Here is a 25740-nt window from a genome sequence, read left to right as displayed (position 1 = left end):
GGGACACTCTACTCCCTGCCTATAGGAGGTGGGACACTCTACTCCCTGCCTATAGGAGGTGGGACACTCTACTCCCTGCCTATAGGAGGTGGGACACTCTACTCCCTGCCTATAGGAGGTGGGACACTCTACTCCCTGCCTATAGGAGGTGGGACACTCTACTCCCTGCCTATAGGAGGTGGGACACTCTACTCCCTGCCTATAGGAGGTGGGACACTCAATGCCATGTCTATAGGAGGTGGGACGCTGTACTCCCTCGCTATAGGAGGTGGGACACTCTACTCCCTGCCTATAGGAGGTGGGACACTCTACTCCCTGCCTATAGGAGGTGGGACACTCAATGCCATGTCTATAGGAGGTGGGACGCTGTACTCCCTCGCTATAGGAGGTGGGACACTCTACTCCCTGGCTATAGGAGGTGGGACACTCAATGCCATGCCTATAGGAGGTGGGACACTCTACTCCCTGGCTATAGGAGGTGGGACACTATATGCCATGCCTATTTCATTCCAGATCTTGGTCCTACTTTTAAAGATATTGCAATCCACACAATATTTATACAGATCACACTATCATTGCTGGCTGTAAGGGAGAATTACCGGCCTATTAAATCCCAGCAGTGTCCGGGCAGGTTGTCTAGTACAGTTGCACATCTGAAGTTTCCTCCTCCAGACATGGGGGGTATTTAGGGGACAATTGGGCAGTCACGGGGTGCTGTCACATGGTGATGTCACAGACTCATTATCATTAAGATTTATCATTTCATTCAGTTGAATAGCTTGGAGCAGCTTTGTATCAACTTCACCAATGAGAAGCTGCAGCAGTTCTTCAACCACCACATGTTTGTGCTGGAACAAGAGGAGTACAAGAAGGAAGGTATCGAGTGGGAGTTCATTGACTTCGGCATGGACTTGGCCGCCTGCATTGAGCTTATTGAGAAGGTATGTACAGTATATTCAGCGAGGTGGGTGCCTATTATTAGACAATAATTACATCCAAGAAAAGAAAATGTTAAGCTTGATTTCCTGCTCTAGCCAATGGGCATCTTCTCCATCCTGGAAGAGGAGTGCATGTTCCCCAAGGCGACTGACACTACCTTCAAGAACAAGCTGCACGACCAACATCTGGGCAAGTCCAGCAATTTTCAGAAGCCAAAAGTGGCCAAAGGCAAAGCCGAGGCTCACTTCTCCCTCATCCACTATGCCGGGACAGTAGACTACAACATCAAGGGTTGGCTGGAGAAGAACAAGGACCCGCTGAATGAAACCGTGGTGGGACTCTACCAGAAATCTTCCATGAAAATTCTGGCCAATCTGTATGCCACCTATGCCGCAACTGATGCAAGTAGGTGTCTAATTGGGTACTACTTTCATTTCTACTAGAGCTATGGCTGCTTGTCTGGTCACTCAGTGACTCTGGATGGCGGCTGCTCTCTGCAGCAAATACTTCAGGTCAAATGTCTTGACTTGACATTTATTATTTATCTCAATATACACCTCTGGGGCCCATTGCAAAATATGAACCACAGATACATCACACCTCCTCAATATTAACACCTACAGAGCACACAAATACCACACAAGCCTTTGGATGAACCTTTGGGCTCGGCTTACATTCCAAGGTGGTCCCAAACCCTCAGAGCAGATATCTCCATGAACCTAGCCATGTGCTTGGGTTATCTATAGACTGCTTAGGTAGCCCCAAAAATCAGAGGTTCTGTTTTATAAACATAGACACTCATAGCTTCCATAGCCAGACTCCTGACATGACCCCTTTCACCTACAATGTCTTCCTTTTGGCCAAGTAGGCAATCCATCCGCAGGAACACAGGGAGGGGGGAGAAAAGCTGGGCCAGGTATCAACCTCAAAATCAGTGCTCGATATTCACATAATAGAATGCCTGAGCTTTGGAGATCCCGGGGAACTCTGAATATTAACTGAGGAAGTGAGAAGACATTTGAAGGAGTTTCTGTATGGATCTGGGCTACCATAGAAGGAGAGTCCACAGTCTCACATTAGAACCTGGTGAGTGGGGAAAGTCTCTTCTAGATGCTGACATGGACATGGAAGATGCACTGCACATGGAGTCCTGGGATCCAACAGGCGGTGGGATTGTTTTAGATTCTTTAGTGACTCTCATACATTTGTCTCTTCTTCCAGGTGAGGGAACCAAGAAAGGAGCGAAGAAGAAAGGCTCCTCATTTCAGACCGTGTCTGCGCTTTTCAGGGTAACCTCATCTGATCCTTTGATGAAAATATTACAGTTCAATCTGGGATCAGTGACCTAGTTCTGGTGGTACGGATGTAGTCAGAAGTTAGAGGGAAACCCTTGGTGGTCACCAGAACTAGCATCCTCATTGGAAGATTTCCCATCTATTCCTGTCCCCATATTTGGGATCTTCTTCCACTTTCAATGATAATGGTCGCCAGGTGGGGGGGGGTTACAATTACTGTGTCTAAATTTTAGGTTTCCTCTAGAGATTTAGGAGGGGAAAAAAAATATTCAGAATAATTGCCACAATTGAAGTCGATTTTAAACCTGCAGGAGAACCTCAACTGGGGGGGGGGGGTTACAATTACTGTGTCTAAATTTTAGGTTTCCTCTAGAGATTTAGGAGGGGAAAAAAAATATTCAGAATAATTGCCACAATTGAAGTCGATTTTAAACCTGCAGGAGAACCTCAACAAGCTGATGTCCAACCTGAGGACCACTCATCCCCATTTTGTGAGGTGCCTCATCCCTAATGAGACTAAAACTCCAGGTATGCTGTGTGTGTGCTGGAGATGCTGCCGCCGTTCCTAGAATGCTGTGCTTACATAGTTACATAGTATTTGGGGTTGAATAAAGACATAGGTCCATCAAGTCCAACCCATACAGGTCCATCATCTCATTCTTAGGGATACTGGTACCCCCGGATATTACGGTCCCTCAAGAAATTGTCCAAACGTTTCTTGAACAAATCTGCACTCTTGGCTAAGATGACGGCCGATGGCAGTGAGTTCCAGACCGTAACCGCTCTTACTGTGAAGAACCCTCTTCGCCCCTTGTGCTGCGATTTTTTCTCCACCAACTTAAGGTGGTGGCCTCTAGTCTTTGTAATGGAGTTACTCTCAAACAGTTTGTTGCCAATGTTGCTGTCACCATTGAACATCTTGTTCTGAGGGGGTGACTGTTATTGTCTTCTTGTCAGGTGAAATGGACCACCATCTTGTGCTGCATCAGCTGAGGTGTAACGGTGTGCTGGAGGGAATCCGGATTTGCAGGAAGGGATTTCCCAACAGGATCCACTATGGAGATTTCAAGCAAAGGTGAGGCTGGTGGTCTTTAATATGGACGTTACGTTGGAGGGAGATGCCAGACCAAAGCCTAAAAAATACCTGAAAGGGCAAATATTGATATTGATGGAGCAAAGTTCCAGATCTTCATTATTGGAGGGCAGACATGATGGTCATATCTTCTCCGGGGAGTGTGGACACCCGATGCATGTTTCTAGAATACATTTCAGTAATAAAGATGGCGTAGCGGTTGGATTGTGTGTATGTGATGGTATCTGACATCTTTGCCAGCATTGGGTGATCTCTGGGTGGATCTCCAGGTCTTCTAATAGGCGAACCTCTTCACTGGGACTCATACTTACATTCTGCTGAATGTTGGGGGTTGTGGTTCTCATATTCTGTCTGTGTGATTATACAGGTACCGTATACTGAACGCCAGCGCCATCCCCGAGGGACAGTTCATAGACAGTAAGAAGGCCTGCGAGAAGCTCCTGGCCTCCATCGATCTCGATCAAACGCAGTACAAGTTCGGACACACGAAGGTAACTGCAAAATTCACTGACAATGCGGAGAACTTGCATGAGAAGTAGATTGCCGTTATTAGGAGCAGCCCAGACTGGCCCTGCTGGGCAATAGAGGCGTCTGCCGGTGTGTGTACGAGGCATTGAAGAAGAGCTGGAGGAATACAAATATAGATTCCTTCATAAAACCACTTTTCAGTTTAGCCCGAGAAAGCTTCTGAAACTTAGCTTAGTGAGCTGTGACACACCAGATCCCTCCCATAGATCTCTCTCAAGGGTTTCCCTTACAGATCCCACTCATGGATCTCTCCCATGGATCCCTCTCATACATCCCTCTCATACATCCCGCTCATGGATCTCTCTCATAGATCCTTCTCATAGATCCATCTCATGGATTCCTCCCATACATCTCTCTCATACATCCCTCTCATACATTCCTCTCATACATCCCTCTCATTGATCCCTCTCATGGATCCCTCTCATACATCCCTCTCATACATTCCTCTCATACATCCCTCTCATACATTCCTCTCATATATCTCTCTCATACATCCCTCTCATACATCCCTCTCATACATTCCTCTCATACATTCCTCTCATACATCCCTCTCATACATTCCTCTCATACATCCCTCTCATGGATTCCTCTCATACATCCCTCTCATGGATTCCTCTCATACATCCCTCTCATGGATTCCTCTCATACATCCCTCTCATGGATCCCTCTCATACATCCCTCTCATGGATCCCTCTCATACATCCCTCTCATGCATCCCTCTCATGGATTCCTCTCATACATCCCTCTCATGGATCCCTCTCATACATCCCTCTCATGGATCCCTCTCATACATCCCACTCATGGATCCCTCTCATACATCCCTCTCATGGATCCCTCTCATGGATTCCTCTCATACATCCCACTCATGGATCCCTCTCATACATCCCTCTCATGGATCCCTCTCATGGATTCCTCTCATACATCCCTCTCATACATCCCTCTCATGGATCCCTCTCATACATCCCTCTCATGGATCCCTCTCACACATGATCCACACACCCTCTGGAGGTGATTTCGCCATTTTGTTTGTAGCTTCATTCAGCAGTGATGGTGACGCACTTCATCCAATAACCGGAAAGCCTCCCTGAAATATTTATTGGTGACCAACTACCACTGTGTGTTCCAAAATATGGAAATCAGCCCTGGGGCATTTGGCTCAATGTGTTGCCTCTTCTCGCCTGAAGGATAAGGATAACAGCCCCGGAAATGAATCCAGCCACGGCAGGCTCTGTTGTCCTTCTCAGCGCTCAGTATTAGATGAATTGTTCCTCAGATGAAAGTTACTTTTCCATCACAATTTGTTTCTTCTTCTGGGTGATTATGTGTCAGTTTTCTCTCTCAGGTCTTCTTTAAAGCCGGTCTCCTGGGCACCCTGGAGGAGATGCGGGATGACCGCCTGGCCCTCCTCATCACTCGCACACAGGCGTTATGTCGGGGCTTCCTGATGCGGCTGGAGTACCAGAAGATATTGGAGAGAAGGTAGAGATCGACCCAAATCTAAATGAAATGATGATCCCTCTACAGGTCACCGGGGTCAGAGAGGTTCTCAGACACTGAATGGTCGGACGTCAAGTTCAGAGAATCTTCCAGCCGTTTGTAAGATCGGACTGGAAGGATTTCCGTGTTTTCTCTCCAGCTTCTGTTGTGGTTTAATTTTAAAGGGGTCAGTGTTTTTCCCCATAGTTCTCCTTAGGCTAACAGGGGGACACAAACTAGCGTCCTCCCATTACCCTAAGGTCTCGTTCACACCAAGGCGTATTGCATATGTGCGTCTGTCGCGCGACCGTCGTGCGTTTTTTTTACCGCGATTCGCGGTAAAAAAGTAGCGCGACTGTCGCGCGTTTCCGAAGGCTACTTGGCTGTATCCCAATGGAAACGCGCAACAAAACGGCCCAAAGTAGTACCTGTACCTTTTCAGGCGCGGGCCGTTTTGTAGCGCGTTAGGGACAGGCGGAAATACGCCAAGGTGGGAACCAGACCATTGAATTAAATGGGATTTATATTTTTGAGCGTTTTGTAGAGCGTTCGTCGAGCGTAGAATGCGCTACAAAACGTTCCGGTGTGAGCGAGGGCTGAGCTCAGTATATAAGGAGCTACAGCTCGCGGTATACTGAGACGCCGCAGCCGGAGCGGATCCCGACGTAGATGACGGGATCCGCCCAGCTGCGTGAGTGACAGCTGGCTCTGCCCATCTAGAGGCAGAGCCAGCTGTACCCGCCCCCTCCCCCGTCCGTTCCGCCAGTCAGCGCTGGAGGATCGGAGCGGGGAGGGGGGAATCCAGCCCCTCCCCTGTCACGCAGAGAGCCGTGACAGGATCGAGAGGTGAGCGAACACCGGCATGTGTACGCTCACCTCCCGATCTACTGAGCCGACCTGTGACAGTCTCATTGTCACACGTCGGCTGGAACTATGAGGGGGAGTGGAAATCACCCCCCTCATAGTTCTCCTTTAAGGCTGAGCGATTAGAGAGGGATGCGCGTTTGATGGATTTCTTTTTGTCTTTTGGTTAAATTTGAACAATATGTGTCTATTTTAACCTAAATATGTAAGTGAAAGAGAGTCAATGCTTGCATCACACATCAGGTGACCAGCGGTACAGGACCTCACTTGGAACTGGGCTGTCCTATCATTTTGGCATTCCCTGTGCTGGGCAGGAAACACATTTTAATGACTGATAAATGTGAAATGTTACAAAGATACATTGTATACACAATCTACCTGGAGATACAACAATTCAATTGTGTTTTTTTCTCAGGGAGTCCATTTTTACAATTCAGTACAACATCCGATCGTTCATGAATGTGAAACACTGGCCGTGGATGAAGCTCTACTTCAAGATCAAGCCGCTGCTTCGAAGTGCTGAGACCGAGAAGGAGATGGCGGCCATGAAAGAGGAGTTTGCCAAAACCAAAGAAAACCTGGCCAAGTCAGAGGCAAAGAGGAAGGAGCTGGAAGAGAAGATGGTGAAGCTTCTGCAGGAGAAGAATGACCTCCACCTGCAGGTTCAATCTGTGAGTATTGAGCAGTCGGCACTGCGCCCTCTGCTGGGAGGGGGACTAGGAAATAGATGCAGCAATAGGCCACATTAAGATGATCTGACCATAGTACATTTTTCTCTATACTTCCTATGCCAGGATGGTGGTTTCAATTATTTGAACCCAACTGCTAAATAAAACTCTACATTTCATTGTAGACCTAATAGCTAATGGTGAATGGTCATGGTTCTTTCCATGACATGAAGCAGATTCCCTTGGAAAGTAACAGAAGAACGTGTGATTGTTTTATATAGGCCACGGCCATCTTGTTGCACTCATGGTGTTGCTGTTTATGTCTGGCATGCCTTCCTTCACTTTACAAACTGTCCTGATTACATGTGCTTACCAACTGAAATAACTTACATGTTCCCTATCTTACTTATAAAGTACATTATGAATTAAACTGTAACTTTAATGATACAATGCTGCACTGTCATAGTGGGGGTAGAGCGATATCTCTTGATTGTATGTATTCAGCACTCTCCCATAGAAAGGAATACTCATGATTGATGTCAATAAACATCTTATTCTTCCATCAAAAGACAAGTGGTGTGGCTGAAGTCCACATCTATTTGGTGGAGAATGCGGGCACTCAATGTCATCTCTTGACCAGGCTTGTACTAACCAAGTTGGAGGAGGGGCAGACAGTGGCCATAGGTAGGCTCTTACCTTATTATCCTCTTCCCTCATCACCAAGTCCCTCCAGGACCAAATCTACTTAGATACACATCTCCCACTGCTAACAGGTTCCCCCCCCCTCTGTGAAGAGTCTTCCTTGGCTGTGTCTGTGATTGGTTCACTGTTATTAAAATGATATAAAAAAGATATCTGGGTCCCGGTCTGTCTTGCAGAGGCAATGAAGCCTGTCAGGATAATTTGCAAGCTTTGTTTATAATCCAATGTAACAATATCATTGTTACAATGTATTCAGAACCTGTTATGAGTGTCTTATGATTGGCATTTAATGTCAGTTTAAGCAAGCGTATACATTTTTATTGTAATATTGTATCTATTTAACCCCTTATTAACCCTAAACGGGTCTGATTTCTCTGCTTCCATTTTACTTTTCTTTACATTTTAAAAAAACTTTTAAAGATTTTTTTTATCACTTATATTTGAACTATTTTTTTTACAAATTTGTTTTCATTATTTTTCTTTTTATTTGTAACATTGGATTATAAAATACAAAGCTTTGTCCCAAAAAGTCGTTTTAGGGCCATTAGAAAAAGGGACAGATTAGAATACAACGTTCACTTTTTACACAGTTACATAGTGCCATAGTTACATAGTGCCATAGTTACATAGTGCCATAGTTACATAGTGCCATAGTTACATAGTGCCATAGTTACATAGTTACATAGTATTTGAGGTTGAATAAAGACATACGTCCATCAAGTCCAACCTATTAGGATCTCATTCTAGGAGTACCTGTACCCCTGTATATTACGGGCCCTTAAGAAATCGTCCAAAAGTTTCTTGAACAATTCCACATTCTTTGCTGAAATCACTGTCTGTGGCAGTGAGTTCCAGACCCTAACTGATCTTACTGTGAAGAACCCCCTTCGCCCCTTGTGCTGGAATTTTTTTTCCACCAATTTTAGGTGGCGGCCTCTAGTATCTACAATAATAGAAAATAGAATGTAATTGTGTTAAATCTTTTTGTCTTTTGATTACTCATAAAAATTAAATGATTTTTGCAAGACGATATCGGCAAAGGAAAGTCCTTTTTTGCCTGAAACAAAAAGAAATCTGTTTTTCTTGGATATCATGAGTATTGGAAATGTTATAATTTCTCCAGTCCCTGAGAGAGCTTTGCAGGTGGCGGGGCAGCTGAAGTGGTTAATAATCCGCATTGTATTTTCGATGATACATTTTACCTCCTCACCAGGAAACAGAGAATTTAACAGATGCTGAGGAGAGATGCGATCAGCTGATCAAAACCAAGATCCAGTTGGAGGCCAAAATGAAGGATCTGAGTGAGCGGCTGGAGGACGAGGAGGAATCAAACGCCGAGCTGACTGCCAAGAAGAGGAAACTGGAGGATGAGTGTTCCGAGCTGAAGAAGGACATTGATGACTTGGAGTTGACCTTAGCTAAGGTTGAGAAAGAGAAGCATGCAATAGAAAACAAGGTATGCAAGATACTGCCCTAGTAAGAGAGCCACCCGTCCAAGAGTCCCAGCTACAGTCAAGGAATGAGAACAATGTAGGGACAGTTTGTGTGAAGAGTTTCCAGTTTTCATTTGTTCCTGTTTTGCTGTTAGGTTAAAAACCTCACCGAAGAAATGGCCGCCCTGGATGAAACCATCGTCAAGCTGACCAAGGAGAAGAAAGCTCTCCAAGAAGCCCACCAACAGACCTTGGATGATCTTCAGGCTGAGGAGGACAAAGTCAACTCCTTGACCAAACTAAAGACCAAATTAGAACAGCAAATTGATGATGTGAGTATTGCGGGGACTGGTAATGAATGTTCGTGTTTTGGGTGGGATCATTCCTGACCTAATTATCACATTGCAAACCAACTATGGAGGAAATGTCAGTATTTCGCTATAATTCACAGACTTGTGTGGGTCAGCAGTAGAGGAACAATGTGGCTGAGTTGTGAGAGTTCATGTCTTCTCCATTGTGGCCAATAAATAACTGCCATGTTTAATCTGCCTCCTAGCTGCAAGGCTCCCTGGAACAAGAGAAAAAGGTCCGCATGGACAATGAGAGGGCCAGGAGGAAGCTCGAGGGGGATCTGAAGCTTGCCCAGGACTCCATCATGGATTTGGAAAATGAAAGACAACAGCAGGACGAAAAACTGAAAAAGTAAAGATTTCTCCTGTTTGGTTTGTAATAGGAAATAGTTTGATTCCTTGCTAGGTCTTCCTTGTTCCCCTGCCCAGATTCCACCATGATCATTGCAGGCTTAGTGCTGGTTTTCATTTGAGTTGATTGTGTGACCAGCCTTGAGTTGTCCTAAAACTCCTAAAGAGAATCTGCTAGAGGACGAGATTATATGGTATCTCTGTGACCAGGGCAGTCTTTACCACAGGGCAAAAGGGGCAGCTGCCCAGGGCCCCATAAGTTACAGGGGCCCACAGCAGCTGTCCTATTCATCCGAAGCAGCAGGCAGGAGCAGCGACACCACTGGTAGCAGGGGCGGACTGGGCTGGGGGACTGCCAGCATGTTGACAGCCAGGAACGGCGCTAGCTTAGCCTGAGGGGGGCGGTAATTGGCAGGTGATAGAGAAGAGCAGCCGGGCGGCCCGAATCTGGTTCAGGAAGTGGGGGGGCAGGTGATGGAAGTGGGAGGGGGGAAGGTGATGTAGGTAGATATGGGGGTCTGGTTCAGGAAGTGGGGGGGCAGGTGATGGAAGTGGGAGGGGGGAAGGTGATGTAGGTAGATATGGGGGTCTGGTTCAGGAAGTGGGGGGGCAGGTGATGGAAGTGGGAGGGGGGAAGGTGATGTAGGTAGATATGGGGGTCTGGTTCAGGAAGTGGGGGGGCAGGTGATGGAAGTGGGAGGGTTGTGGGGCCCTTTAACAAAATCTTGCTCAGGGCCCAATAATATTAAAGACGGCCCTGTCTGTGCCTCACACCCTTTGCAGAGGTACATCTGTAGGACTCATTGTGATGAGAACAGTAGCCAAGCAGAACAAAGTTCTAAGAATGTAATAGCTGAGAGGTCCTTGTGTGATCTAAAAGCTGCAGCCTCGTGTGCCCAGGCTGGTTGTTATGGGAAACGGCTGTAATTTCACTTCAGGCATGAAAACAAATATGATCTCTTCTAGAGGAGACTTAGTCCTGATTAAGGTCCACATTCAATATATGAGATCTCAGTGAGGATCTTCTCATTATTTCAGAAAAGACTTTGAGATCAGCCAGCTGTTGAGCAGAATAGAAGATGAACAACTTCTGGGGATTCAGTCACAGAAGAAAATAAAAGAACTTCAGGTAATTCTTATACAACTCTTCTCTGGAATATTCCACCGGGTTATTGTACATTTAGAAATGAAGGAGGAAAGATTGTAGCCATCTACACAGTCCTCTTCCATGGTGTCCTCCTATATTCCCAGTGATATTAGTTCTTATGTTCTAAACGGTCATTTAAATAACAGGCTCGCATTGAGGAGCTGGAAGAGGAGATGGAATCGGAAAGAGCAACGCGCGCCAAGGCAGAGAAGCAGAGGTCTGAATTGTCGAGGGAGCTGGAGGAGATCAGTGAGAGGCTGGAAGAGGCCGGAGGAGCCACGGCCACGCAGATCGAGGTCAATAAGAAGAGGGAGTCAGAGTTTCAGAAGATGCGCCGGGACCTGGAGGAAATGTCGCTCCAGCATGATTCCATGGTGGCAACTTTACGCAAGAAGCAATCGGATAACGCTGCCGAGTTTGGGGAACAGATTGACAACCTGCAGAGGGTAAAGCAGAAGCTGGAGAAGGAGAAGAGTGAGATGAGGATGGAGATTGATGACATCAACGGCAATCTGGAGAATGTCACCAAGACAAAGGTTGGTTGCTCGGCATGTGGGGTGACTCTACCACGTGCCCTATTTATCAAAGTGTCTGAAGGACGTTATGTCCTTACTGACATCAGTGTTCCATCCAGTGGCTTCTCCCCCTTCATGTCCCCAGCTTTCCGCTCCCGGACCCCATGTCACCTTCATACTTCCAGCTCCCTGTCTCCCCCTTTGTGTCCACAGCAGCTCTATTCAGCACTAGGCAGCAGTTCTGTGTGATGAGGGGGCGGAGATTACACGGCTCACACTCATTGGCTGCTGCCCGGCTGGATGATGCTTCACGCTGCGCCCGGAACAAGGTGAGGGGAGCAGCGTGAAGCATGTAGGGCCCAGGATAGGAGAAAGAGGTCCCGGGACTGCCATTAGCGGTTACCGGGATAATAGATATCCTGGTAATCAGCGGTCACCAGGGGCCCCTTCCTCCTGTCCTGGGCCCCCTCCAAGTGGCGGAACTCCAGGGCCCTGCAACCATGGTAGTTCCGCCACTGGTTCCATCTGCTTTTCCATTCTTCCACTAATGTGTTGCAGGAAAATAAACGTGTGAATGTGATTGGGTAATAAAGTGATAACAGGTCAGAGGTTTTCATAAATAGGATCCAATAGTTTTCTCATGACGTATCTTAAAGCATTTTTCCAAATAGGAATCAACGTTCTCCATCGAGAGAAGGGTTCAGTCATTTATAGCCCTCAACCTATTAGAACCAAAAGACTGTGTGAAATCTGCACCCTTATCTGAAATCGGCTGGGCTAAGATGGGCAGCCATCAATATGAGTGTCAGTTCCTCTGCTCCGTCCCCTGAGGGCCGATACATAATTCTCTCACAAAAGGTTTCCTATAGTAAAGATGAATTCTCGGGAATAATATATTGTCATCGCTTACCTGATTTCTGCACCTTCACCAGCCTGACATTAATCTCTCTGCCCGACCTCTGTGAAATACATTCTTATAGTCAGCTGGGATACAACACTTTATGAATGGACTTCAGATATGTCTAAGCACTCTGACGTCATGTGATCACATTCCTGTCAGGCTTCCCTCTATATGTGCGCACTTCTTGTGGTGACCTCCAAAACCTGATGGTGATTACTATTGGATGTTCTGTTTAGCTGACACAGTTTTCGGGCGTTGCGTAATCTCTCAGACGTCTAAGTGATGGTGTCATGTGTTCTTCCTCATCCATTGTGTCACCAAGAAATCTGCATTTTGCTTCAAATTCCAGGCCAACTTGGAGAAGATGTGTCGTACTCTGGAGGATCACCTGAGCGAATTCCGATCCAAGGCTGAGGAGAACCAGAGGAACGTGGCGGAGCTGACCATGCAGAGAGCCCGCCTGCAGACCGAGTCTGGTGGGTGCTGAGCTCCATGGGAATGTAGAGCTGGTCTGGATTCACATATATTGCAGCCATAAATCTGTCCTCGGGGCCCATCTACTGCCCCTAATGTAGAACTCAGGGTTAGAGGTTAGAGTCAAGGTTACGTAACACAATAGCATGACAGCACTTTGGGATAAATTCAACAATAGGTGATTTCAAGTAGACAAGTCATTTATAAAGGAATGATGAGTAGAAATGCAACATTCAGATATGTATACGTCATATAGGGGAGTGATATCAGCTTGTAATAATAATATGAGAGGCCTCACAGGCCAAAGACGGACACTCCCTCTCATTTGCTCCTGAAAAGTGATTTTATATTGAACTTGATCCACTCCACTAACCCAATAAACCATACAGGTGCTTTATGAGAGCGTCAACATTCTATCAGGATATGTAACTCAGTTTTAAAGCACTGCAGACTTTTACAGTTTTAAATCCGTATCTGATTCCATATTAACATTATAATATCCAGGGCAGTCTTTACCACAGGGCAAAAGGGGCAGCTGCCCCGGGCCCCATAAGTTACTGGGGCCCACAGCAGCTGTCCCTTTCATCCGAAGCGGCAGGCAGGAGCAGCGACACCACTGGTAGCAGGGGCGGACTGGGCTGGGGGACTGCCAGCATGTTGACAGCCAAGTAAAAATCTTGCCCAGGGCCCAATAATATTAAAGACGGCCCTGATAATATCAATAAGTTTTATCATAAACTATATGGCCAAAAGTACATGGACCTCCCCTGCAAATCTTGGAGTTCAGGTGTCTCCAGTGAGGGTTCTGCTAAAATACATGGTGTGACCAGTGTGGTGGAGGAACTTGAGTGTCCTGCACAGAGCTCTGACCCAAACCCTACTGAACACCTTTGGGATGAATAGGAACACTGACTGTGAGCCCGATCTTCTCATCCACCATCAGTACCTGACCTCACAAATGGGACAAATTCCCGCAGACACCCTCCAAGATCTTGTAGGAAGCCTTCCCAGAGGAGTGGAGGCTATTATAGACACAAAGGAGGCCAACTCCATATTATTGTCAATAAGGGGGGGGGGGGCAACTTTATATTAATGGCCATGGAGGGGGGCAACCCCATGTTAAGGGCCTGGAATGGGATGTTCAACAAGCTCACATAGGTGTGATGGCCAAGGGTTCACAAACTTTTCGCCCCATGGTGTGTGTACACTATCATTAGCCTTTCCTCTATGCACTGCTTCTTTCTTGAGATGTGAAAGAATCAGCAAAATCTAGAGAGTAGGATGGGGCCAGAGGTGCACAGCAAAGGGAGGAAACCCAATGAATGAGATGAAAAGTTAGGTGGAGTTTTTGGTGAACTTCTCAGATCTCATTGGAACTCATGTGGTGAGATCTCCCCGCCATGGACGCGTGCTCTGTTAAACTCTCCAGGTTGCAGACAGTAAAATATCAGTTTTGGATGCAATGCCCATGAATGCTGCGCACTTATCCGTGTAATTCTGAATCTGCGCAGGGGAGCTGGCTCGTCAGCTGGAGGAGAGGGAGGCTCTGGTGTCGCAGCTTTCTAGATCCAAACAGGCCTTTACCCAGCAGATCGAAGAGCTGAGGAGAATGATGGAAGAAGAGGTGAAGGTAAGAACAGGCCTCAGAATGGAACTTGGCATCCTCCCCATCGGATCTTCTCTCTGATGTCGCCTTCATTTATTTCTCAGGCGAAGAATGCTTTGGCTCACGGCTTGCAATCCTCCCGCCATGACTGTGACCTCCTCAGGGAGCAGTATGAGGAGGAGCAGGAGGCCAAGTCGGAACTACAGCGAACGCTGTCCAAGGCCAATGGGGAAGTGGCACAATGGAGGACTAAATATGAAACAGACGCCATTCAGCGCACAGAGGAGCTGGAAGACGCCAAGTATGTATCAGCTGCTGATTTGATAGACTAAATGTAAAACTATTTATAACATTTACAGATACCTGTGTACATAATACAGAGGTAAAATATGTGGAGTAAACCATGTGAGGAGATGTCAAGGTGGACATCCAAAACGTAATATAAATGATCTGTCAGCCGAGATGGACACAGTTTCCCCTTTATTCAGCTACAGTCTGATGTTCAACTTCTGGAATGTGAGAAGAGGCGGGGAATCACTGCTTCAGCCAATCAGCTCAATTTAGATGGCCAAAGAGCATGGAGTCAACTTCCTGGCCAATCAGGAAGCCAGGTGGCATGACATGACCCGCCTCCAGGCTTCCTGAGTGGCTGGTTTGATGCTGATTGGCTGGGCTTACTGGCCAAACAGGATGGAGTCGGCTTCCAGGGCAATCAAGAAGCCTGGAGGCGGGTAATGACACACCACCCAGCTTCCTGATTGCCCGGGAAGCCGGCTCTGTGCTAGCGGGAAGCACCGGTATCGGTACTCTGTATCGGCGAGTACTGAAAGATAAATATCGGTACTCGTACTCAATACCGACAAACTGGTATCAGTGCATCCCTAGTTTGACTTGCTTAGCAGGAGATTACATGTATGTATACAGGAATACAGCATTATCAGGGAACATATATACAGATAGAACTTCCTGTATATATCATAGAGACTAACATTGCACTACAGCGCCATCTAGTGTTTAAAAGACATAGTTACAGTATATGCTGGTGTATTTCTCATATTCCCACTTTCACATATTATTGTCTTTTACTGGCTTGCCTAGTTAGCTTGAAGGTCATTTTTTGTATGGAGCTGGAGCTCTGCTCTGTGCTGTGGAGTGTGTTCATCAGTCCATCGGTGACCCGAACTACTAACTATGACTGTTGTTTTCTGTGTCGCAGGAAAAAGCTTGCCCACCGCCTCCAGGAGGCTGAGGAGCATATTGAGGCAGTCAACTCAAAGTGTGCCTCTCTAGAGAAGACCAAACAGAGGCTGCAGGCAGAAGTGGAGGAACTGATGATCGACGTGGAGAGGGCGAATTCCCTGGCAGCTGCTCTGGACAAAAAACAGAAGAACTTCGACAAGGTGCCTAGAAAATAAGAGTGGGGAGAGGAGATCTCAGACGATGTAGAGAACCCAGATAGCAAGGATAACTTGCTACAAACTTGTGGCGGGGTGAAATTGTAATTTTGTTAACTTGCTGCGCACATTCCTGGCAAGTTGTAGACTCGCAGAACACTCGCAGCACAAATTCTAGTTGACACTTTTTGAATTTGTAGCAAATTTGCTTGGCAAGTATACAGCAAGAGTCCTGCAGGTCTTAGCAAGAGCTCTGCAAGCTCGCTGGTCTGGAGACTTGCAATGCAAACTCGCTGTAATTGTGCAACAAAATTGTGAAGCTCGGCAAGTCTGCAATAGTTTAGCGAGTCATTTTCAAACTTGCGGCTCAATTGCTTACTATCTGGGGAAGGGAGTTTGCCAAAAGTCACTGGTTGGGATGGTCTCCTTCAGTGCCGTCACAATGTCACAGCCATGAACAATTTTTATTGAAGTTAAGAAAAACAGAACCGAGTATACAGCAATCCACGTTTGTATGGAATCCTTTCTAGGCCAGTAGTAGCGGAGTATCCCATAATATCTGGGGTGTAAAGTACTAAAAATGATTGAAGTTCTTGATGTTTTACATTTATGGGGGGGGGCAACTTTATATTAATGGCCATGGAGGGGGGCAACCCCATGTTAAGGGCCTGGAATGGGATGTTCAACAAGCTCACATAGGTGTGATGGCCAAGGGTTCACAAACTTTTCGCCCCATGGTGTGTGTACACTATCATTAGCCTTTCCTCTATGCACTGCTTCTTTCTTGAGATGTGAAAGAATCAGCAAAATCTAGAGAGTAGGATGGGGCCAGAGGTGCACAGCAAAGGGAGGAAACCCAATGAATGAGATGAAAAGTTAGGTGGAGTTTTTGGTGAACTTCTCAGATCTCATTGGAACTCATGTGGTGAGATCTCCCCGCCATGGACGCGTGCTCTGTTAAACTCTCCAGGTTGCAGACAGTAAAATATCAGTTTTGGATGCAATGCCCATGAATGCTGCGCACTTATCCGTGTAATTCTGAATCTGCGCAGGGGAGCTGGCTCGTCAGCTGGAGGAGAGGGAGGCTCTGGTGTCGCAGCTTTCTAGATCCAAACAGGCCTTTACCCAGCAGATCGAAGAGCTGAGGAGAATGATGGAAGAAGAGGTGAAGGTAAGAACAGGCCTCAGAATGGAACTTGGCATCCTCCCCATCGGATCTTCTCTCTGATGTCGCCTTCATTTATTTCTCAGGCGAAGAATGCTTTGGCTCACGGCTTGCAATCCTCCCGCCATGACTGTGACCTCCTCAGGGAGCAGTATGAGGAGGAGCAGGAGGCCAAGTCGGAACTACAGCGAACGCTGTCCAAGGCCAATGGGGAAGTGGCACAATGGAGGACTAAATATGAAACAGACGCCATTCAGCGCACAGAGGAGCTGGAAGACGCCAAGTATGTATCAGCTGCTGATTTGATAGACTAAATGTAAAACTATTTATAACATTTACAGATACCTGTGTACATAATACAGAGGTAAAATATGTGGAGTAAACCATGTGAGGAGATGTCAAGGTGGACATCCAAAACGTAATATAAATGATCTGTCAGCCGAGATGGACACAGTTTCCCCTTTATTCAGCTACAGTCTGATGTTCAACTTCTGGAATGTGAGAAGAGGCGGGGAATCACTGCTTCAGCCAATCAGCTCAATTTAGATGGCCAAAGAGCATGGAGTCAACTTCCTGGCCAATCAGGAAGCCAGGTGGCATGACATGACCCGCCTCCAGGCTTCCTGAGTGGCTGGTTTGATGCTGATTGGCTGGGCTTACTGGCCAAACAGGATGGAGTCGGCTTCCAGGGCAATCAAGAAGCCTGGAGGCGGGTAATGACACACCACCCAGCTTCCTGATTGCCCGGGAAGCCGGCTCTGTGCTAGCGGGAAGCACCGGTATCGGTACTCTGTATCGGCGAGTACTGAAAGATAAATATCGGTACTCGTACTCAATACCGACAAACTGGTATCAGTGCATCCCTAGTTTGACTTGCTTAGCAGGAGATTACATGTATGTATACAGGAATACAGCATTATCAGGGAACATATATACAGATAGAACTTCCTGTATATATCATAGAGACTAACATTGCACTACAGCGCCATCTAGTGTTTAAAAGACATAGTTACAGTATATGCTGGTGTATTTCTCATATTCCCACTTTCACATATTATTGTCTTTTACTGGCTTGCCTAGTTAGCTTGAAGGTCATTTTTTGTATGGAGCTGGAGCTCTGCTCTGTGCTGTGGAGTGTGTTCATCAGTCCATCGGTGACCCGAACTACTAACTATGACTGTTGTTTTCTGTGTCGCAGGAAAAAGCTTGCCCACCGCCTCCAGGAGGCTGAGGAGCATATTGAGGCAGTCAACTCAAAGTGTGCCTCTCTAGAGAAGACCAAACAGAGGCTGCAGGCAGAAGTGGAGGAACTGATGATCGACGTGGAGAGGGCGAATTCCCTGGCAGCTGCTCTGGACAAAAAACAGAAGAACTTCGACAAGGTGCCTAGAAAATAAGAGTGGGGAGAGGAGATCTCAGACGATGTAGAGAACCCAGATAGCAAGGATAACTTGCTACAAACTTGTGGCGGGGTGAAATTGTAATTTTGTTAACTTGCTGCGCACATTCCTGGCAAGTTGTAGACTCGCAGAACACTCGCAGCACAAATTCTAGTTGACACTTTTTGAATTTGTAGCAAATTTGCTTGGCAAGTATACAGCAAGAGTCCTGCAGGTCTTAGCAAGAGCTCTGCAAGCTCGCTGGTCTGGAGACTTGCAATGCAAACTCGCTGTAATTGTGCAACAAAATTGTGAAGCTCGGCAAGTCTGCAATAGTTTAGCGAGTCATTTTCAAACTTGCGGCTCAATTGCTTACTATCTGGGGAAGGGAGTTTGCCAAAAGTCACTGGTTGGGATGGTCTCCTTCAGTGCCGTCACAATGTCACAGCCATGAACAATTTTTATTGAAGTTAAGAAAAACAGAACCGAGTATACAGCAATCCACGTTTGTATGGAATCCTTTCTAGGCCAGTAGTAGCGGAGTATCCCATAATATCTGGGGTGTAAAGTACTAAAAATGATTGAAGTTCTTGATGTTTTACATTTAAAAGTCCAACACTATGATCACAATTGGTAAATAATATCATCTGGGTCTTCTGTGGCAAACATTGAGGAGGAAAGTCATAATAAAGAGACCTGCGATGGCTTTTCTTACCTCCCTTAGATTCTGGCCGAGTGGAGGCAGAAGTACGAGGAGTCCCAATCTGAGCTGGAGTCGTCCTTGAAGGAGTCGAGATCTCTGAGCACCGAGCTCTTCAAGATGAAGAATTCCTATGAGGAGACTTTAGACCAATTGGAGACCATCAAGCGAGAGAACAAGAACCTCCAACGTGAGTGTTAACCATTGATGGAAAACACTCATTCCGGGAAGGGAGCGGCTTTAGTCTAATAGGAGCAGTCAGGACTCCAATCTGCTGTATGTGCCGAGAATGATGAAGTGGAGGTTTGACTTCCTCCAGAGAATGTCTTTACGTTTGCTTCTATTTGTTTGTATAATATACAGAAACATGGAGATCCTGCAGATCCTCTTGGCTTTAGCTCAGAAATATTGTGTTATGTGATCGCTTGATGAACTTCTTTTCATTGATATGTTTCTATGACAGATTTGTAGACATTCTTTTGCATATTTAATGAAGCAGCACAATTCACTGTAGACAGAGTTTGCTGGTTTCTGTGATTTCTTTCCTTTGTGAGCTAGACCCTGACTAGTCTGTGCTATGTTTCACAGAGGAGATCATAGACTTGACGGAACAAGTGTCCTTCAGCGGGAAGACTATCCATGAGCTGGAGAAAGCCAAGAAGCAGGTTGAGATGGAGAAGAGTGAAATGCAAGCGTCTCTGGAAGAAGCAGAGGTATTGTTTTCTAATAAGAGACCCGACAACTCCCACTACTCCCAGACTTCACATCTGATACTCCCTATTAATTCAATGTTCCTCCCAATGATCCCCTGTAGGCATCTCTGGAGCATGAAGAGGCCAAGATCCTTCGTATCCAACTGGAACTGACCCAAGTGAAGGCCGACATTGACAGAAAGGTGGCCGAGAAAGATGAAGAGATTGACCAGTTGAAAAGGAATTACCAGAGATCAATGGAAACCATGCAGACTGCCTTAGACTCTGAGATAAGGAGCAGAAATGAGGCCATCCGAATCAAGAAGAAGATGGAAGGTGACCTTAATGAGATGGAGATACAACTGAGTCACGCCAACCGCATTGCCGTAGAAGCTCAGAAATACCTGCGCAACGTCCAAGGGCAACTAAAGGTACTCTAGGAAGATGTTCTGTCTCTGAAGGGCAGACGAGTGACTCTCAGGTTCATTTTCTTTTCTGACTTGTCCTCAAATGGTGCAGTTTGGGGCCTGGACAGAATCTAGGGAAGTGAACAGGTGAGATGAACATTGTCTAATGGTACAAAGTGCTCTGACCTTCTGACACTCACTGACTGAACCATCAGTTGGAATGTTCACACACACCAGGCCATCACTGGAGCTTCTTCTGCCATAGACCAGATTCAGATTTAATATGCAAAACATTCTCATCTGTCCTCAGTAAAGGACAATTATACAAATCAGGTGCAAATCTTCCATAACATGTGCTGAGTGAGCTATTTCCCCCCAATTTTTATTGGCTAGATTTATTTGGCAGCAAATCTTTCCGCTGACACAAAGTTGGGGTATTTCTGTGTCTGCGGTGTGTTGGCTCACTCTATTCCAAGTCCTTACATATGTTTGAACCAAGTAAGTGGCTCCTGAGTGCTAATTGCCAACACTCCATCCAGGAAACATTTATAGTACACAGAATGTATATTCTCAGAATAGTGAATGCCAGCTTACAATCCTTTCTAAGATCCCAGAGAAGTGTGTACACACGTTGATACATAAGGCTCACTCAAGTTAGAAGTTTCCTTCTGTGGCTTGAAGGCCTCCCGACCATCAGAAGCTCTGCACATGGAGAGTGACATCGTGTCTTCCCTTCCTTCCTCAGGACGCTCAGATCCACCTTGACGACGCTCTCCGGGGACAGGAAGATCTGAAGGAGCAGCTCGCCATAGTTGAACGAAGAAATAACTTGATGGTGGCAGAAATCGAGGAGCTGAGAGCAGCTTTAGAACAGACCGAGAGGTCCCGGAAAATGGCGGAACAAGAGCTTCTGGATGTCACGGAGCGCGTCCAACTGCTGCACTTCCAGGTAGGGCTGGATAGAAAACGTTCCAATGTACTATGACTAGAGACGACAGATAGTGACTAGAAGGTAAAAAGAGGACAACACGAGCGCGGGGCAACCCGGAGTCTCTCTGTCCACATTCAGCGGGACAGCTTGGGACAGAAAACCAATGAAGAGGACTCTGGGTGGGTGATGAACCTGATTACAGAGAACCGAAGAATGAAGAAGAGGATTTTTATTATTTAAATTTATATCTCTAAAACGAATACTTTCCTCCGATGTCTCATGGTGGAGCTGTTTATATCCCTGTGATATATTCTGTCTCTGTTTCTGAATCTGGGAGGGGCTTATATTATGCAAATGGGTTAATATGCTGACCCAACCTGCTTCCACCATGGGGGTCACTGGGAGTTGGTGGGAGGTGTACTGTGCCCCGCCCCCTTTATTGACTAATATGACATGCTGAGTAGTAGGAGTCGCACACATTGCTCAGAATATTTACATTCTTCTACATATGTTGAGTGTAAGAGACATTGGGGACTCCATAAAGATTGTACATTGTATCTCATGGAGGGATGTTTGTTTTCTCCTAAATGGACAAAGTGGAATTTTGTTATGTGGCCAAATGACATGCGGAGTTCTTCCATAGCCCCAGCTGTGAGGAACTGATATATAGATTTTAGTTCAGGGCGCCAGAAGAGGACGTAACCTGACATTGTACTTATTCCTGCCGCGTATCTGGCACGTTATCTGGAGGAGGAGGAGTTATGGCAACGCCGATAACTCCTCCAGGGGCCATGTATGAGCTGCTGAGGGCCATGCCTGCCTCATTCCAACAAATATTTAGCTCGGAAAACATTCTGGAAAATCCAACTGCAGAACTCTAAGCTGAACTACAAGAACGTACATGTGTGTGTAGGACAATACAGAAGTCCTACTGGGGGCCACAAGGACATCGTAAGAAGGTCACATGGGGTGGAAAATTCCCACTGATTACAGTTGCTTGGCTTAACTGTTCAGTTTGAGAGTATGTTGTATAATAAATCTGTCACCGGAATAATTTCTCCTTTCAACAGAACACAAGTCTTATCAGCACCAAGAAGAAGCTGGAGATCGATGTGTCGCAGCTTCAAGGAGAGATCGAGGACACCACCAAGGAGGCTCGCGATGCAGAGGAGAAGGCCAAAAAGGCCATTACTGATGTAAGAGTTTATTATTATTTACCAATAAATGTTCAGGAGCCTGAAGAACATAGATATCAGTTTTACATGAAGTCTTGAAGTTCTTGGATCTTCTGGTTCTTAGGCTGCCATGATGGCTGAAGAGCTGAAGAAAGAGCAGGACACCAGCGCTCACCTGGAGAGGATGAAGAAGAACCTGGACCAGACTGTGAAGGACCTTCAGCTCCGTCTAGAAGAAGCTGAGCAGTTGGCTATGAAAGGAGGGAAGAAGCAGCTCCAGAAACTGGAGGCCAGGGTGAGTCTTCCGAAACTTCAAACAACATACACAACACAAGCCAATGATACATCCATTTCAGAGATCCAGGCCACATGATGAGCTGCAGACATCCTCCTGACCAGGCCTGGTTCACACCTGGGCCTCTCGGGAATACAGCGTACAGGTCTTACCTTGTCCGCGATCCCCGCTGTGTCCTCCGGCGGCTACCGACTTCTGGGTTCCGTCCCTTGCGAGTGGCCGCGTCACAGGGGGACGGAGCCGGCGGGAAGTTTGAAAGTGAAAATAATTTTATTTTTTTTAAAATAGAGAAAATAAGGAAAAAAACATAAAAAATCGTACCGCCAGTGAAACGCGCGTTTCACTGAACGGAAACACGTGCTAAAGAGAAAATCCGCTCAGCTGTGAACCCGGCCTAACTCCGGAGGCTCCCTTCATTTTCACTATATTTGATATAAATGATGTTTTCATGTTGGTCCGGAGGAACCCGTGGATGATGTTAGATGTGATACAGAACTTTAGAAATGTTTTGAATCCATAATATCTCCAACGTTTTCATCTGGTTCCCATAAATGTCTTTTTGGATTGGTTCCTCCAGGTGAGAGAACTGGAGATGGAGCTGGATCTGGAGCAGAAGAGGAGCGCCGATGTCATTAAAGGTATCCGGAAATATGAGAGACGCGTCAAAGAGCTGATATTTCAGGTACATAACCTTACTCCTGGGATTGGGTCACCTTTCTTTTTGAATGTACTGATGACCTCACCGATCATTGATGACAGGCTGAAGAGGACAGGAAGAATAATCTGAGACTCCAAGACCTGGTGGAAAAACTGCAGCTGAAAGTGAAATCCTACAAGAGGCTGACGGAGGATGCGGTAAGCCGGTGACAGGAACGCGACATGGCCCTTAGTGTCTACTCACAAAGATGGATTATTAAACCCTTTGACAATTTTATTACAAAAACAAAATCCCTCAATATACATCTAATTACCTGACTAGTGTGTAGGCGGGGTTCACTCTTGGGGTGTTGCGTGTGTGTTTCCTTTGGGTTGGCTGGGTAACCCCGTGCATGCAACTGGAAACCAGACACCCCACGGTCAGGGGCCACGGCCTTGGCCTCGTGCAAACACTCCCACACGTGTAGTACTGCGTACACAGGGCCTCATGGCTTCAACCGCCTCTGCGGTCTTCGACGCTTCCTCCCCCTCAGGGAGAAAGGCCACCATGCAGGGCCGGCCTTAGGGGTGTGCGAGCCGTGCGGCCGCACAGGGCGCCATGGCAACAAGGGCGCCGTGCGGCCGTCACAGCTCGTCCTGTGGGCGGCTTCTCTCCCCCTCAGGGAGAAAGGCCACCATGAACGGCACCCTGTGTCAGGCATTGCCCCATTGCGCACCTACCCTCCTCAGATGGTTACAGCCACGATACAGTCCAACATCACACTCCTGGAGAACCTTCTCAGAGGCTGGAGGGAGAAGAACCAGTCCACACAGATAGTCTTTTTGTTTGTTTTATTTGAAGGTATAAACAGAACAAAGTATACGATCAGCCCCCCCCGGATGGGATGACGGCACAATTCTTGTTACTTGCTCGGTGATACAGATTAGAGAGAGAGGTACATCAGCCCAGGTGCAGCCCAGAGTCACGACTTACTTCAGCCATAGGCCCACTGCAAATATCGTCAGTACTACAGCTCCTCCATATTCTCCGGAATCCCATCCTTGTCAGTCCTAGCTCGGTGGGTTTCCCCCTATGGGGAAACTAGGGAATCTTTGTAGCTCTACATAGTCCTAGGCCTGGTCCTGTCCTTCCCATGGACCAGCCTATGTTCAAGAAATCAGTCTCCCTCCGGAGACTCTGCAGACAGTCCTAGACTTCTGCTCTCCTGTAATCACTGCCTACTTTCCCCTCTCGGGCGCCCCCTATAAATCAACTCTCCTGGGACACCGAGTCTTCCCAGGCCAGAGCTGCATCTATCTCCAGGGCCCCCATGGGGGCATCTAGTGGCCGCTGGCCGTACTGCACCTACCTACAAGTGCCATGGCACCGGATCCAAGGGAGGCTCCTGACAGGCCTGTTGGGTCCTGGGTGAGAAACAGATCTACACGAACCCCCAACACTGACCCATAGTAGTAGCGGCCATGTTAAGGGACACTCAAACCATTCAGATTTCCCACGATACATTTCATATATTTCTGGCGCTGAACATCTTCTATTATCCTTTGACCAGGAAGAACATTCGAACACCAACCTATCGAAGTGTCGCCGCGTGCAGCATGAACTGGAGGAGGCGGAAGAGAGAGCGGATATTGCTGAATCTCAGGTTAACAAGCTACGGCTGAAGACCCGGGAGACGATCTCCACCAAGGTGAGTCTCCTCCATCACATACAATGATATTCTAATTCAGTTCAGTGGTCAATACGAATGGATTCCATCATCCCGAGGTCCTCGTCCCAAGGGGAGCTCATAGCCGGTCACCTCTCCGCAGCTCTTTTCGGGGGCAGTTAAATAGAAAATCACAAAGGAACTTGATGAGGAGGTTTATCAGTTCCAGGTTATGAACGGGCCCCCGGTCTACGTGAGGTACTGTAAGAGATGGTAGAACTCTGCGGATATACAGGCCGGTACAAATGGTGCTAGCAGACACTTCCCGGCCTATCATGGTCCCTCTAGTGGCCAAATGCTCCGGAGAGCAAAATGCTCAACCCACCGAAGGCTTCCAGGCCCCAGAGAGAGCGGGGGGGATGGGGTCTGTACTACAGGAGTGTCCCCTCCAAATAGAATGTCCAGGGCAAAGTAGGAGCTCTGTATAGGAGACCCAGAGGAACGGGTGGGGGGTGAAGATCATAGATATAGGTGGTGCCGGTGTCATAGAGGATGGTGGGATGAGTACAGACCGTGGACTAACCCCCACAAATCGGCACGACCCTTCCCGGTACCGCACCGTATCATATATTGCCCTATAAATGATACAATGAGTGTTGTGATCCGATCAATCATTGGCCGTCTCTTTGTCTTTCAGGTGATTGTGTCCAGCGTAGAATAAGCTGAATGTGGACCGGAACACGGCAATGAGATGCACATAATGTGTGTTCCATGAGGTGGCATCCTTCAGTGTCAGACCAGTATATATATATATATAGTACAGGCAGTGACCGCCAGTGGGGTCTGGAGTCTTGCTTCCTCCACCATGCTTCACTATAGCTGCTCTTATACCCTCAGCTTACAAAGCATGCTGGGATTGGGGGGGGGGGGGGGGGGGGGGGGGCAGGTTCTCCCAGA

At 47.0% G+C, this 25740-nt stretch overlaps 1 protein-coding gene across 2 annotated transcripts in view; it reads left to right on the top strand.

Moving 5' to 3' along the window:
• Positions 1–25585, top strand: part of LOC108801087 (myosin-3-like) — a 41864-nt gene extending 16279 nt beyond the window's left edge. The window contains exons 13-39 of one of the 2 annotated variants that reach the window (XM_018573035.1): positions 771–941; positions 1035–1344; positions 2161–2228; positions 2675–2762; positions 3192–3309; positions 3695–3818; positions 5198–5334; positions 6611–6866; positions 8779–9021; positions 9154–9330; positions 9555–9700; positions 10738–10828; positions 10993–11382; positions 12612–12738; positions 14248–14366; positions 14447–14643; positions 15559–15742; positions 19005–19170; positions 19569–19693; positions 19795–20103; positions 20825–21028; positions 22081–22206; positions 22310–22480; positions 23058–23162; positions 23240–23335; positions 24688–24825; positions 25481–25585. In XM_018573035.1, the coding sequence (XP_018428537.1) occupies positions 771–941; positions 1035–1344; positions 2161–2228; positions 2675–2762; positions 3192–3309; positions 3695–3818; positions 5198–5334; positions 6611–6866; positions 8779–9021; positions 9154–9330; positions 9555–9700; positions 10738–10828; positions 10993–11382; positions 12612–12738; positions 14248–14366; positions 14447–14643; positions 15559–15742; positions 19005–19170; positions 19569–19693; positions 19795–20103; positions 20825–21028; positions 22081–22206; positions 22310–22480; positions 23058–23162; positions 23240–23335; positions 24688–24825; positions 25481–25504 (4410 nt within the window). In that variant the 3' untranslated portion in view covers positions 25505–25585. The remainder of the gene's footprint in view (positions 1–770; positions 942–1034; positions 1345–2160; positions 2229–2674; positions 2763–3191; positions 3310–3694; positions 3819–5197; positions 5335–6610; positions 6867–8778; positions 9022–9153; positions 9331–9554; positions 9701–10737; positions 10829–10992; positions 11383–12611; positions 12739–14247; positions 14367–14446; positions 14644–15558; positions 15743–19004; positions 19171–19568; positions 19694–19794; positions 20104–20824; positions 21029–22080; positions 22207–22309; positions 22481–23057; positions 23163–23239; positions 23336–24687; positions 24826–25480) is intronic. The other variant, XM_018573034.1, reaches the window with a different exon arrangement.
• The last annotated feature ends 155 nt before the right edge of the window (positions 25586–25740 follow it).

The sequence above is a fragment of the Nanorana parkeri genome, unplaced genomic scaffold (genome assembly GCF_000935625.1).
Source record: "Nanorana parkeri isolate BGI_ZX_2015 unplaced genomic scaffold, ASM93562v1 scaffold2213, whole genome shotgun sequence".
In the NCBI taxonomy this organism is placed as follows: Eukaryota; Metazoa; Chordata; class Amphibia; order Anura; family Dicroglossidae; genus Nanorana; species Nanorana parkeri.
This window is presented reverse-complemented; position numbering and strand designations above follow the sequence as displayed.